The following is a 15,664-nucleotide window of genomic DNA, read 5'->3' on the forward strand; positions in this document are numbered from 1 at the left end:
GGTCAATAATTCAATTATTTAATGCTTGATTTTTTTTGGGATGAAAATAAATGCTTGATTATTGAAAATTATTTTTCAAAAAATATATATATATATATATATATTTTTCTCGATTACCAAAAAGATTCAAGATTAATAAAAAGATATAAATAGTTCAAACTGTAATTTCTAAATCAACGGGGTGGACTACCGCGACACCCCATTTTATAAAATTTGTATTTTTATCTTACTTCCTTTTTGCTCCGCTAAGGTGGCCGCTGCAAGAAAGAGCGCTCTGCGCTGTTCCCAGTCTGTGAACGCCTCTCTCTCTCTCTCTCTCTCTCTCTCTCCCCCCCTCTCTTGTGAGTACGGAAATGGCGGACGAGCGGAAGCGGCAGGAAGTTTCCGAGGCGGCGGAGAGCGAGGAGGCGACCTTGGCAGCCGTGAAGAGGCAGAGGACCGCACCAGACGAGGAGGAGAAAGAGAAGGAGCATGCAGGCGGCGGGACGGCCGACGTCGGGGAGGACATCCTGGCGTGGCTCACTGACCTCGACGAGAAAGCAGTGCTGGAGCTCATGAAGAACCTCTTCGAGCCACCCTACCCCGACCCCGCCGTTGCAGGGAAGGTCAGCTTCTCCGACGACCCCTGGTCACCGGCGCAGCAGCCGTCCTACATCACCATCAACACCGGGAACGAGGAGAGCTGCGGGTCGTCCTTCTCCGACGCCCCGTCCGTCATGGCCAGCTTCGACGCCAGCGGGATCGCGGGAGGAGCTTGGGGCCGCCAGCTCACGGGAGACGATGAGGAGAAATCGGCGGCGTGCTATGACATGGTGGAGTGGGGGTTCCTGGCGGACGACGACGGCGACGACGTGCTAGCGAGGTTCTTAGGTGAGGACCTGCTCTGACTCCATTTCAACAAGAAACACACTGACAGGAGTAGCCATTGTAGGTACAGCTTGTAGCTAGGCTAGGGTTTAATCTAGGGTTTATGGAGGGGTTAGGAAGAAGAAGAAGGATGGAGTGGTCAATGCCTTTGCTTTTTTGGCTTGGACAGAAACAGAAAAACTGTGAATAGGAAGAAAATAATACAGAAAACAGACACAATTCCGTCTCCCCTTTCAGGTGGAAAATGGAAAAGGAAAACTGTTTTCTGTTGAAAACGGGAAATGCTTTTGGTTGTCTTTTATATACCGGAAGTGGAAGCAAGCCCAAGGCTATGGCTATGGGGACAAAGAGTAATGGGGGAGAGAGCAGTGAATTTCTTGAAACTGCAATCCCTCGAAGTTGGCAGCTTTTTCTTCTTCAAATCATTTAATGCTGGCATTGTTCGTTCCTTGATTTTCTGATAGACGAAAGAAATTTCGGATTTCGAACCGCACTGCTGAATGATCTCCGCGCCATGGAATGAAAAGAGGATACGATTTGATGGCTCTTTGAATGGATTGCATTGCTCGTTTCTCGTCATTGTCATGGCCACCCGGTATCCGGCCATGTATTTGGTCCGTGATGGAGTGGATGATCCGACTTGAGTTCCTGTTGTTCGCCGGTGCTTGTTTATCAGGGCAGCTTTCCCATCCGCGGCATCCGGCAGTCGATATTAACACGACATTGTAATGTAAATATGACGTGAAGTTCGCAACATGCGGATCACGTAGAATCGATTCTTCGGTTCGCCAAATACAAGAAAAAGAAAAAGAAAAAGTAAATATTAGATAAGAAGAAAAAGATTTATTGTTGTATAGTATAGATAATGTCAGTAAGGTGGGAGCATCGGAGCTCGTGGAGTGGCAAAATGTGAAATGCGTGTTTCACTTTTTCGTTTTTTGTTTTCCCTCCCCATTTTGGACCTTTTTGGGATGCTCCAAGTGACTCCCGGGTTGCTCCGCGTGTTCAAAAGTGGACCCCACTATATAATCTTTTATAGTAAATAGATAATTTCGACCATAATTTTCGTAAATTATATCAATTTCATTCCCGATTTTACACTTTTGCATCAATTTCGTCTCTAATTTTGCACTCCTGCATTAATTTAGTCCATAACTTTTCAGTTGCATCAAATTGATCATTGATTTTGTACGGTTACATTAATTTAATCCTTGACTTTATACAATTATATCAGTTAGTGTTACAATTACATCAATTTGATTATTCTGTGGGGTGGTTGCATCGATCAAGTCCTAATGTGACATCAATTTGGTCTCCTGCCACATGAATTTGGTCATACCATTAAGTAGTAATGCTGACGAGGTTAAATTGTGAAAATGGTTATATCAATTTGATCCTTACATCAAATTAGTCCTTGCGCTATTTGTAAACGAATTTAACTAATACGACAGTCCGATATTAACACGACATTGTAATGTAAATACGACGTGAAGCTCGCAACATGCGGATCACGTAGAATCGATTCTTCGGTTCACCAAATACAAGAAAAGGAAAAGGAAAAAAAAAATTAGATAAGAAGAAAGGATTTATTATTGTTGTATAGTATAGATAATGTCAGTAAGGTGGGAGCATTGGAGCTCGTGGAGTGGCAAAATGTGAAATGCGTGATTCACTTTTTTTTTTTTTCCGGTTTCCTTCGCCGTATTTGGACCATTTTGGAATGCCCCAAGCGACTCCCGGGTTGCTCCACGTGTTCAAAAGTGGACCCCACTATAGAATCTTTTATAAACTTCTTTAATTTTTTTTTATATGGTATCAAAATGACAGTTGAAATTATCAGGGGGGGTCCTCGTCAAATTAGGAGCATGTCCTCCTATGGCCCTCCTGCTAAATTAAGTCTCACGTCCAACGGTTCAGGGACCTCGTTATCACCGACATAATTGGGGTTCTCCTTCACGATAAGGGGCAATTTAATAAATAAATAAATTAATTTTTAACAACCAAGCAGTCTAAAATGAAATCTTTTTGGAAATGAAAGATGCATAAAGTACGGGTAACATGTCCCATTATTCCATAAAGAGATTCTAGAACTTTTATTATGAAACTGGGCCGAGTATGGGCCGTAATAGGCCCATCCCGGCCCAAAATCTGATCCATTTGTTAATTGGCGGGAAATCGCAGAGAGAGACACTCCTCTCCGGTCACCGCCCCCGTCAACCCGCCGCCAGAAGGAGGAAGAGGAGGAGAATGAGCTCCGTCGCAGATATCACCGGCGTCTTCGCAACTCTTGCTTCTTACCTTCAGACTCAGAATCCGAGAGAGGACGAAGAGAAGTCTCTGAACCGCGCGGTTTCGAAGCTGAACGGGTCTCTGAACCTCAACGACGGAGCCGGCGGCGGCGACGATGACCCTGCAGTCCAGTTCCTCAACACCGCCTTGTCCCTCATGTGCTTCACTGCCCCTCAGGTCTGGGAATTTATTTTTAATTTGCTATTTTCTACATACGATTGTTTATTTAGTTGTTTTATGGGGTTTGTGGTCGTGCATTAGGTGTTTGATTCAGTAATCGAGCGACTTGTGAAGACCATAGCGGCTGCATTGTCTTCTTCAGTCAGCTGCAAAGTGGTCAAGTTTGCAAATGCAGAAGCTTTACTGATTGGTAGCTCGATTTTGGAGCGCGATCGTGTCGAATTGATTGAAGCCTGTAGTGATGTGCTCGTGAAACTGAATGACAATGGTGAATTCATCTTCCTCTTTTTCTTCTTCTTGTTTGCATGGAATAGTATTGACGGTGGTGTAAAATGTTATAACTTCTACCGGAATTGTGGAAATGTATACTTTTAATTTGCGATGTAAATTGTCAAAGATGCCTCGATTCTCCTCGAAACAATTGGTTTTGATGTCTGATTATTTCATTTCTTCAGAGTCTGACTAAACATAGATTGTTCGGGCTTACAGCGGAAACCTGAAACTTTTGATTTCTGATGTTTCAGGGATGCATTCTCATATGCTGCTAGATGCTGTCGTCAGAGTGACATTTTCGGCATCTTGCTGTCAATATTCGTTCCCTGCTTATCCTGTCAAAGATGCAAACCCTGCTAGATGTAGAAGCTCTGCGGCTTTGGCGCTTCTCAACCATTTGCCTCGAGATTTCTGCCTTAACAATGATGAAGTTCCATTGAGGTTCGACGTAGATGAGGTTGCTAGAGGATTTTGATAGAGAAAGTTTATTTTCAGCATACATCAAAGTTACATGCATTCATTCGAGTTGAGCCAGTGAGCAACTCTCCCATAGAGAGGATATTGACACCTTAGTTTATGTATAAATTTGTCACTGAAGGAATTTCTTTCTTTTCTCCCTTGATTAAACTCTCGTTTTAAACACATTACTCATGTTGCTATTCTCTTTGTCAAGCTGCTACTTAATGTTACTGCAGATTGTTGTTATGGTATCTTGATCCACTAGTTTTGAAGCACGATGTATCGGAAATTTTGCGGGAGACCATGGAAAGGCCTTTCCTCTGTTTGGATCATGAGTTCCGCAAGAGGACAGATTGGAGGATGATTGTCATATGCTTGGTGCTTTGTCCTATTATGTTAATAGAGACAAGAGCTCTATTGCATAAATGGTTTCTTGAGACGTAAGTTCTTCTGATACCTCTGCTGCTTTACTTGAAACGTTATAATCTGTGAGAGGCCAAACTTACTTTCTGATCCTATGTTGTAAACAATCCCAGATTGTTTCTGTAATCACTCTTATTCCATATCCTCACAGCATGTTCAACATACTCGTCTCGCAACTAAAAATTCAGCAAACATGGCTCCTGAAATCCTGATTTATGCCATCCTGTTGCAGGACTCCTAATCATTTCCCTTTTTAGAGGAGAATCATAGGCCTTTTTGGTCCAATTTTGTGAAATAGATGTAAACACTCTTCACTAACACTTTAACCAAGCTGTTTGAATTGTCCTTTTTAGTGAATATTGAGAAAATAACAGCTAAAATTGGAACACTATATACCACAAGCAACCCGAGATAACTGACATAATACACATCGAGTACAGTGATCCTTTTGTCTTGATTTTCACATTCACAACAGGGGAGCAGCTCCTTTACTGGAGTTTCTGATCAAATTAGTTGCAGTGATGCTTGATGTGAGCTCGAGACCAACATATTGGGACATATCAACCGAGATGGGATTGAAGCTACCATTTTCTGGCGCGTATTTTCCTTTCAGGCACTGTTTTTTCAGGATCTTAGCAGGACCCCTTTCATCTACAAGCTTTGTCGATCTAGTCCAGTCTACTTGCAATGATTCAGCGAGGAAGCCCAGGACAATGAAGATAGCAATGATAGATCACAAATCTGCATGGTAAGGATTTGGTCCAATTTTTCTTTTTAGTAGGTTCTCCCAGTTGCTAGTGTAATTAAATTACTCGTCTTGTAAAAAATGTCAGAGAGAGATAGAAATTCGATGATGAAGTGCTGATGATCATATGGTATGTTGTATTAGCAGGGCTTTTGCAATCAACTTCCCAACCTGGTACTATTATGCTTCTGTCTCGCTATTCTATGGACAAGCTTTTGATAGTATGAGTCAGAACACCAAAACAACACATGGCATGGAACCTTTACCTTGTTCTACATCTGCAGCAAGTTACATTTCGTGGGTTCTGGATCCAATCAATGAAATCCAACGAGCACACCTAGTTGATTGTTTAATTAAATCTTCAGAATCGTGGATCCATGGACAATCTGCCTCAGGTGGGACAGATCAAGAGACTGCTGTGACTGCGAGCAGGAAGAAACTCAAGAAACCCAAATTCTGTGACAGTATGCAAGACCATTCCTTGCGAGAGAGTTTGCAAAATACTGTGTCGTGGCTTGAAAAATTCAATAATGTATGCGAGACATGTTGGCCCCTGACTTTGGGCCCCGGGAAGCCGCAGACCCTAATGTTCAGATGCATCCCATTAGGCATTTTGGTTGGGTGGCCTGGAGATATAAATGGAGATAGATGTGAACTGCTGCTATATTATGCTGCAACAGGTAGGATCTCTCAGTCAAAGCAAACCGGGTCTGTGGGCCCAAGGAACTCCAGAAAGGGTTGTCAAGGAGTTCAAGAGTCAGCTGTATGGATTGATGAATGTAATATAGAGGATGCAGTAACAGGTGCTTGTCTTGTCTTTCGACTAACGGACATCGTCGAGAGCTTGTCGGGATCGCTGTTTGAGACTGAAGAGAACAGAATCAGTTTTGTTTGTCGGTTTAAAGGAAGGGCATATGGCTTCTTGGTCAAGTGCATCAAGAGACTGATGAGTGATCTCGGAACCATCGGAGACGGGCCTAAGATGATATCAGATCTCCATTTTAGATTGATGCGATGGAAGAATCAAGGCCAGGAATTGGTCAATGTTCGGAAAGATCTCGATGATATCATTGTTAGATTAAACAGTAAAATGTCAGCAACATGAGGAGCTGTCAAGGGATCCGTGTTTTCTATTTTTGTACAGACTAGAAGTATATGTATAATGTGCAGGTTATCGTAAAAACAGATGTTTACTGTACTATCCTTTCAGAATTTGCCACAGGCGTAGTACATGCCAAAATGTGTAACCTTTTCCAGTGAGTCGAATCGAATTCTCAATGGTATATAAGAAAGCAGCATAATTTTACATTTTCGGCTTTGCAAGTCTGCTGAAACTTTCATCACCTTTTCTTTTTTCAGTACTTTTTTTTAAAAAAAAAATCCAAAATATGCGCAGATAACATAACATAGAAAAGCCACTGGTACGAAGGGCTTGTATTTTATTGCATTTCAAATGTATCAGTTACAAAGCAATGATATGGACTTCCCTGAGACTCAAAAGGGAAGGTTGAGATATAAACAATCGAAAGGGCTTTTTAGCCTCAAAAAATGAATTGCTAACTGTATGACACTCATTCAGGCACACTCTGTATTAAGATAAGTTATTTCTCACAAGCAAATAGATTCGAGAGCTTCTTCTGCAGTTATTTTTCATCACCTGCTTTCGAACTTCCACCCAAACGGCGTGCAGTCTTGAATGCAACACTCGCCCTTTGTTGAAGTCCAAGAAGTGGCCATGATTCCTCTGCATGTTAGAAGCTCGAACAATCTGGAAGTACGCGTATAATTGTTGGTGGACAAGCAGTTATGTACGAGGAGAGGAAGCAATGGAAGTTGCTTAGCATATCGGATCCCAGAAGCCTCCAGCAAGTCCTGAATAGCTTCTTTAAACAGCAACTCTGCAAGAGAACTTGACGTCAAATTACTCGAGAATTACAAACTAGTACTGCAATATCTGGCCCTGAGTGATTTCTTTTTAGGCTTTGGTAATGGTATATGTGTATGCACTGATCATCATATCAAGTAAGTGTGTTATTAAGAGAATCAAGTGTAATATGGGAAGAGTACTATGGGATCGGGTTTAAGATTCCATACTCGGGCTTGCGAGCTCTCACTGCCTTTGAACCAAAGAAATCTTGGTCGGATCACCTCCCCATTCTTCAAAAATGACCAGAAGGTTCCCTATCGGGTTTAGCCACGACTTAGGAACATGGTACCTGGAATCAATTTACATTTACATGACTGTTAAGTGTTGAAAATAAAATACGTGTTTGATGCAGAAGAGCTCAAATGGATTGAACTTAAACGCACCATTTTTGAGTGGGCTGTCCACAATTACTCCGGCATTTCTTCTCACTGAAAATCCCGGCATAATCGCAGGGCCTGCAAGTGCCATGGGCATTGTATGCTGGCCAGTGACGCCCGATGCTCTGCCCATTTATCCATACTTGACCCTTTCCCATGCTCCACATGTCCAAGGCTAATGGGCTATTTCCTGCTGGCGCATTGAAAGTCGTCTTGTACCACGTCAAGGGTTGTTTTTGAGCCAGTAATGATCCCTTGACCCATTCGACAGATGAGCTCCCGCTTACAGTGTGGAGATCCAGAGCTTCACCTTTCAGCCCGACCTGTCCCAAAGGCACACAATCATTAGGCCTGATCTAGGAGAGTGCACATTATCTGGGAATTCAGGTAAATGAAGAAATGAAGACCTTGTAAGACCATTTCCAGTTAGACAAGTCCCATGTCCCGGAACTGAGACCTTTCAGGGTGATGGGACCAAGAACACCTGTATTCCACGTTTCGAAGTGTAGGCCAACATTCTGCAGCAAGTTGATTTTGGAGAAAGGAAAAAGATCAATACTGGCCAAAGAATGAAAAAAAACATTGGAGCCAATTGAAACAGATTGAAGTGCTATTCTTGTCTTTATCACAGACCGGAAGCCCAACGGTGACACTCAGCAACGATAACTTGTTGATCCCAACCCTCAGCTTCACATTGCTGGTGAATGTTACTTTTGGCATATTCAGGTGCCCATATGAGGTCCCTGAGACAAGAATCAGGCAATTATAGATAAAAGTAGTACTTGGAATTGTTAACTCGTTACAAATTATTAATTTTAACCCGAACATGGTGGACTTGGATCATTCCATACAGGAAGTCCACGTACCTGCGAGTTGACCATTGATGAAAACGTGCAAGACATGCCCCGCGGATGCAACGGAGAGGAAAGGATCTTGCCCTGACGTCAGGTCACCAGGTTTGATTGTGATGCTGAGAGGAACCAGATAAACGATCAGAACAGTTTGTGTACTTCCCCATTTTTTGAGATATCGATGTTTCCAGGAGCAGGTTCATTCATTAGTTCCTTCAGGGCACAAAACTTACTCTGTCATGTACCACAAATAGTCTGTAGAATCTCGGGTAATATTTGATTGCTCGTACAGGCCCACCATTGTGGTTGTGTCGTCTGCAAAAGCAGAGGCTGTTTCTTCAAGGTACGACTGCCAAGAGAAAGAACCGTCTACGGCAATCATCCTCGGCCGATAGCTTGGAGCATTGACCTATATAAAGAAATGAAATGTGAGACATTTTTCACCACATAGGGAGCTCTGGTAATTCTCAATTGTCCTCTAAAGGAGTCTCTCATAATTCGAGGTATCCTCCTAACCTTTGCGGTGTTGAAGACCTCAGTTTTACAGTCTGGAAGGATGCTGACAGACCAACGGGGCAAGTCGTATTGTCCATTCCCGAAATTGACCTTAACCGAGTATGTTGGATCATAGTTTGCGAGGAAAGCCACACACGAACCAGATTTGGGTTGGAACACATGAGCCTGGAACAAATTTATTCGATTCATTTATTTTTTTGAAAAATTAATAAACATGCGAAAAATTTATGGTAAAGCTAGCTGTTTGTACCTCTTGATTACTTCCAAGGGATGTAACTTTTGGATCAGCAGAAACTAAAGCCCATTCACACTGCTTAATGGCTTTATGCATATTTCTCAGATGCCCCCACTTCGGTTCCCTTACTAACCCTGCCATGGAATGAAATGGATTAATAACTATTAACTGGTCACGTGATATACTGTAGTGAACTTTCAGTCTGTGAATTTTCCTTCCAAGAATTAGTACCATATTCATCGATGGGAGCATCATAGTCGTAGCTGGTGGCAATGAAGAGTCCACCAGTCGTCCCGAAGTTGGTGCCGCCATGATACTGCAAAAGGGTCAAGAAAACCATCAAGCTATTAAGAATTTCTCAATGCGTGGTTGAAAAAGAAGGATCGTTTAATTACCATATAGTAATTCACGAATGAGCCGCCATTTTGGATGAATCGTACGATCGAATATGCCAAGTCTTCTACTGGCCTGGAAGGAATGGACCCACCGAAGTCGGTGTACCTGAAAACAACAGCAAGAATAACCAACACCAATGAGAAAAAAACGAGATGATCTTGTTAAAAGTGGTGGTCTTCAGATGATGGCACTATAGAACAGACATAAATTTAATACGAAACCATCATGATGTTTAGTAAAGGATAAAAACTAGGAGTGGGTACATACCAGCCGGTCCAGGCCTCAGTCCACATCTTTGGCTTATAGTCCGCATTCGGTTTGAAATTTTCGCAGTAGAAGCCATTGCAGGCGTTGATCTGTTGTTCATGGACAGGTAAAAATTGTCAAAGATATTGACATAACTTGCAGAAGCTCATCTTAGACATTTGAAAGTAAAATAAATAAATAAATAATTTTAAAAAAGGAAAAGATCATGGTTTAGTCATGAATTAACAACTCCTATAATCACATATTGACGACCTGATCTGTTCCTATCGATAGAAATCGTATATCCATGATGAGATATGAACCATGGCAATTAAGGGCCACCCAAATGGACTTGATGTAGTCCCACTGACAAAAGTAGGGACCATCCTAGCTGGTATACACCTCAAGCAACTAGGGAAAAATAGACCCCAAGACGCAACGTGGACGTATTTAGCCCGAATAGTTTATAACTACTGCTTTACTTCGATCCGCTGAGAACGAAATTTTAGAAACAGATGCAAGAGAGAGGCTTACGACAGGATCAGGAGCATCGTCTTGCTTGCACATAACCCATGGGACCCCGGTGTCAAGTCCAACCGCCATGCTCGCAGCCCATTTCGTGTATGCCTTACCCGGTGCACCGAGATTCCACTCCACTGGTCCGTACTCGTTCTCTATCTGTTGAGATATTTCGCCCAGAAAAAGGAAGAATAAATTCCGGGGGAAGTCTTGGATAAAATAATAAGATGTGCTGAGTAACAACCGAAGTTTACTTCAAAACTCTGAAAATTGTTACCTGGGACAGAATTATGGGACCGCCCTGGGGCTCGAATAAATTCTCCGCCTTCATCATGCTGACTATCTTCGAGGTGAAACTTTGCATCGCGTCCTTCCGATGTAAAGTGACCCGAAAATTACGACCGAAAAATTAGAGCGAGGAAAAGGAAGCGTAGAATTTGAACAGTGGTTGAAAATTTGGACGAGAGAGGGAAAGAAATGGCAAACCTCGAACGGCTTATTGTCCGTCCGGAATTCGATCCCGGGAACATATTTCAGCCAAACGGGGAATCCTCTGTTTCAGAACAGAGCATATGTCATGAGACAGGACAACATATAAATCCTTTTTTCATCTTTCCCTATGTTTCATCTTATGTTCATTGGTTTCTGATAAGCCGATCGAGATAAACGAGGATATCCGGACGAAAATTACCCAAAGTTCCATTCAGCACAGACGTAAGGGCCAATTCGGAGATGAACATAGAGGCCGGCTTGTTGAACCAGCTTAATGAAACGGACTAGATCATATCTACCCTCGAAATAATACTGCAAAAAATGCCCGACATAAAAACCGATTGATCAAATTACTAATGTAAATAAATAATCCCCAAAAAAAAGTGAAAATGAAAGAAATTAATGAAAATAGAAAGATAAGGTACCTTTCCTGGAGACGGTTCATGACCGTTCCAAAACACGTATGTCTCGATGACATCCAACCCTCCATTCCTGGCCTTCTCTATAAGATCAGGCCACATCTGTTTCCATCCCCCAAACCCCAAAATATCAAATAAAAAAAAAAATTAAAAACCCATCAAAGATATTTATAAAAAAATATAATCCAAAAACAATTCTCTGAGTTGAAAAAAATGATCGGAAAGAACAAATAAGTTCACAAAATTTCTGATAAATTTTCAAATAAAAGCCCAGTTATCCAATCAAAATTTCTCCTTTTATTCCTCGTGGATCACTTCTTTCCGGTGAAAACACGAGGTGTCGTCGTGGCTCGGCCCTTGGCACGAGATTATTACAGTAATGGCACTCCAATACCACAACTGCGTTTACCTCCGGAGTGCTTCTCGGGTAGTGAATGGACCCCGAGATCAGAATCCTTCTCTTCCCGTCGACGCTAAGAGCTTTGCCATCATAAGTCACCGAACAAGAAACTGAAGCAACCCAGCCCAGGAACAAAAGCAGCCCCGCTGTTGTCATCAGCATTTTACTCTTCCACAGCTGAGCTTTCGAAGGAGCCATCCTGAGATGAAATGAGATGAGATGACTGTCCCTCCCTCAGAATGATATGCTTATATAAGATATTCAGATCTAATGGTAATGGTTATGGTGGAGAAGGGAGGGTGAGGGAAGGTGTAATGGAATTGGAAGAGCTTTTGGTATTGAGATTCGGTTTCTTTCTGGAAATAAAGAATTCTCTCTTTCCCTTTTTTTCTTCAATTCTTTTGAGATGAAAGGGAAGAGAGCAATTTCAGTTGGGAGGAGATGTTTTGGTTTCTGCTCGACTTGGGAAGCTCAGCATTGCAGAAATCTTCTTTATATACATTCTTGGAAGATTGAGCATCAGAGGAGGGTGGGCCCTTTTTCCCTGAGGATTCATTCCCTAAGGAATTATGATTTATTCGGAAAAGCTCAATTGAAAGAACAATGTCTCTCGACCGAGTTAATCTCGACGGTTGGACATCGTAAATACCATGCAGTCACAAGTGATTTGTGCTAGACCTGTACCAACAGAGCCTTCTGCAGAATACAGCTATAATATGTATATACGGCACATCATAGAATCCGTTGCCTCTTGAAGTATATGTACTGCTGATTTCGATCTGTACATGTTAAGCAGCTCTGATATTCATTTTCTCAAAAGAAGTCAAGCGATCTAATCTATAAATATGTACAAATTATGTTAATAAAACTATTCACTGTATTTTGTCTATTAAAAAAAATTGTATATCTTTGTGTAGGATAGCAAGTTTTATTTTTCTTTAATTTAATAAAAAAATTTATTAATAAGAAACTGGTATAATTGTGATTTATATAAGATATAATCCCAGAGTAAAAGATAATACACCCATAAAAGCATAGAAGATGCAATTTTGTGACAAAGAGAGAAGCCAAAAAGTAACACTTGCTTCCGCAAAAAAATAAAATAAAATAATTGCCAAGCTCCACTGGGCTGGAAGTTAAATTGATGAAATTATAAATTATAAAAAAAAAGTTAATGAACTTATAATTTAATGGAGTTCATGAATAAAAAAAAAGTGATATATTGTGTATATAACTGTAGGAGGGGAAAATCCTCGCTATAATTTGATCTTAATCTAAACTTGTTAATACGTAATTCGATTAAAAATGATTTAACAACTTATAAAAATCTGCATAATAAAGAACAGGTGTGAAAACCTTTTTACATATGAAGAATTTAATTTTAAGAGGTTGTTTGGTCGTGGGACCATAGGGTTGGCCTTTAATGAGGCCAACGCCTCCGGGACACGGAACTTATTATTAAACCTTCCCCTTTTTTGAGTTGACAAATGTCCGAGGGAAGGACCTTATTTTAAGCAAAGCATTTAAGGCATTTTCGGCATGTCTGATCATCTTCTGCTGTAAATAAGGTGTTCCCAGTGAGTCTTCACTGTCATGACAAGAATCCCACATCCCCCTAAACTTTCTTGCATAACATATAATAGAGCACGTATCCGCGCTATGCGCAGGCGCTACGCAGTTCTTATAATTTTATTGAAATATTATGTGTTAATAGAAAATGAACTATTAACAAGCATTCATTCTCCTTCCGTAAAAGTAAAAGAAAAAAAAAAAAGGTGGACTAACTCATCCAAAAAGGAAAAAAAGAAAGAAAAAGGAGTAGAATGGGGAGAAATTTGATGGTAATGGGGCACGGCATGTTGCTCAATGTTGCAAGCATTATACGTATGGGGAGTTAGGGGCATTTTATGGAACCTTCACTTTTAATAATAACAAGTAATTAAAAGTTATTCGGTCTTTTTAAAAACTGTCCTTCATGCATGTATTCTGTTAAATGATACGAGACTCACAACAATATATTGATCCAACAGTTTGCGAGAGAACTGGAACCTACACCGTTTCCTGGAAACGACAAAAATTCTAATTAATTTGTGAATATTAATTTTGCTACCTTTTAAATTTTTAATTTTTTTGGGCCTATGCTTTGGTATTCAGAAATCTAATGGACCATAAGTAATCCAGTTCGAGCCGGATCGATCCCCTAGGGGATAAAATTTGTTAGAGATATTAATTTATCATATTGGGAAATAGTATATTATATCTGATTTAGATTTTATTATGGTATTATAATATTATTTGTTTTCTAGTTTTATTTCAGTTTAAATTTTTGAGTTGCAGATGAACTCATAGGTCAAAGTGAGAATTTTACATATATCAATGAAGGATTTTCTGTATTCACAAGACATGAATTCGAAATTTTTCTCAAGGAAAACAAGTATCAAATTGTTTGAACAAATCAGTATTGGTATCTTTTAATGTTTTAATTGCTTGCCGGCAGTATAGCTCTTCTTCCTCATGTTGTTCTCTCGTACGAAATGGAATTACTTTTGTTTCGTTGTCCCTTTCCCAGGCTGTATCCTTCTACTATTTCATTAAAAAAAAATCAACTTGTCATGGAAAAATAATCAAATTAAATGGGCTTTGGGATTCGCTGCTAATTATCTAATATGCTCCCTGTATATATATATATATATATATATATATATATGTATGTATGTTAAGTCATAAATTATGATAGAATATTTACTATCATACAATTAGCGAAGATAATTACAATCATTCAGAACAAAATTAAATACTATCATGTAAAACAAAAATGGGAAAATCATGGGGACATGAATCATGAGAAATTAATTACGTGATCTAGAAATAGGATTAACATTACCAAAACTATGGGAGATAATTGATGTAGCATTAGCACCTATTACAAGCTTTTTTTTTTTGGATAGGCAGTACCTATTACAAGCTGAGATTGGCACAACCGAACCACCAAAATAATGAGTCCCAGCTACAATTAGGAGAAAAAAATCCCAACTTTTGGCAAAGCCAAAAGAACATAAAATAAATGTAATTATATTGATGGAAGATATAACAGCAGATTAATGGAATTATTTTCTTTTTTTTTTGGAGAAAGAAAAACAATTAATTAGTTTTCTTAATTAATGATAATTAATCACCGAGTGCAAGTGAATTAAATGTAGAATTGGAATGAGCTTATAAAAGAGGGACAATTCTCTTTTGTCGTATTGCATGGGGAGGATGAGGGAGAAAATTACCAGACACAAAATAGTTTATCTTTGACTTTAAGCGTATTGGTCGGTCCACCACATTTTTCGTTCTTATGCAGTGAAAACCCATTCATTTATATTTACTCTTCCACTCTCTCTCTCTCTCTCTCTCTCTCTCTATATATATATATATATAGACCGGCTTAAACTTGAAGCAAGAAAATTAAGTCTTAAATAAAACATTAGGAGATCGTTGATGAGAGATATTGAGTTCAAAACTTTGTAATTAGGGGTTGGGATCCGTTGATCGCAGTCTGCCAAAGAATTTATGACCGACTTGAACCGGTTTGGAGAGGGATCGGTCGGATTCAAGATCAAAATCCTATCTATGACAAAAAAATTCAATATATGTATTTTTTTTAAAAAAAATGAGAAAATGTGTTCTTTGAATATGTAGAAACTGTACGTACTAATTTTAATACTGAATTCACCATAGTTGCATCACACCTATAATGACTTTAACACTGATGCTAATATTTATTTGCTTTGATTTTTCTCTTTCAATCATACCATGGACTTTCTGCGTTTAGTTTGGGAGTTGGATTTTGATTTTAATTGGGTTGTAATAATTGTGGTTTGAATTATGAGAAAAAGTGTGAAAAAGTAATGAATAGTTAGGAAAATTTAATATTAAAAATTGAATTGAGTATAATGGAGTTGTATGTGAATTTATGTATGAGGCTCACATTTTTTACTTTGAAGAGTTGATTGTTGTTGTGTAGTGAATAGAGTTAAAGTTAGAATTAAAATTTTAAAATCAGAT

The 15,664-nt window shown here is 39.8% G+C and overlaps 3 protein-coding genes across 6 annotated transcripts; 2 read left to right on the forward strand and 1 right to left on the reverse strand.

Moving 5' to 3' along the window:
• The first annotated feature begins 226 nt into the window (after positions 1-226).
• LOC116202042 lies at positions 227-1,777 on the forward strand. The gene has a single exon (XM_031533550.1). The coding sequence runs from the start codon at positions 354-356 to the stop codon at positions 885-887; it is 534 nt and encodes a 177-aa protein (XP_031389410.1). The 5' UTR covers positions 227-353; the 3' UTR covers positions 888-1,777.
• Positions 1,778-3,043: 1,266 nt separating this feature from the next.
• On the forward strand, positions 3,044-6,544 carry LOC116202044. 4 transcript variants are annotated; one of them, XM_031533555.1, is made up of 7 exons: positions 3,044-3,333; positions 3,418-3,604; positions 3,861-4,050; positions 4,305-4,508; positions 4,967-5,239; positions 5,381-5,410; positions 5,521-5,700. In XM_031533555.1, exons 1-7 carry the CDS (start codon positions 3,115-3,117, stop codon positions 5,555-5,557), a joined length of 1,140 nt encoding a protein of 379 aa, XP_031389415.1. In that variant the 5' UTR covers positions 3,044-3,114; the 3' UTR covers positions 5,558-5,700. The 4 variants fall into 4 exon arrangements, with proteins under 4 accessions (XP_031389415.1, XP_031389416.1, XP_031389413.1 ...); XM_031533556.1 differs by having other exon boundaries at positions 5,384-5,410; XM_031533553.1 differs by having other exon boundaries at positions 5,381-6,544.
• A 94-nt stretch (positions 6,545-6,638) lies between these two features.
• LOC116202043 (beta-galactosidase-like) lies at positions 6,639-12,245 on the reverse strand. Its single transcript, XM_031533551.1, has 18 exons — positions 11,624-12,245; positions 11,221-11,316; positions 10,995-11,107; positions 10,790-10,856; positions 10,581-10,673; positions 10,319-10,462; positions 9,806-9,894; positions 9,538-9,643; positions 9,374-9,458; positions 9,158-9,276; positions 8,908-9,072; positions 8,625-8,800; positions 8,407-8,510; positions 8,174-8,283; positions 7,948-8,058; positions 7,547-7,863; positions 7,331-7,452; positions 6,639-7,134 (listed from the first exon to the last, which is right to left on the reverse strand). Exons 1-17 carry the CDS (start codon positions 11,810-11,812, stop codon positions 7,347-7,349), a joined length of 2,190 nt encoding a protein of 729 aa, XP_031389411.1. The 5' UTR covers positions 11,813-12,245; the 3' UTR covers positions 6,639-7,134; positions 7,331-7,346.
• Positions 12,246-15,664: the final 3,419 nt, after the last annotated feature.

This window comes from Punica granatum, chromosome 3 (assembly GCF_007655135.1).
Source record: "Punica granatum isolate Tunisia-2019 chromosome 3, ASM765513v2, whole genome shotgun sequence".
NCBI classification, from domain to species: domain Eukaryota; kingdom Viridiplantae; phylum Streptophyta; class Magnoliopsida; order Myrtales; family Lythraceae; genus Punica; species Punica granatum.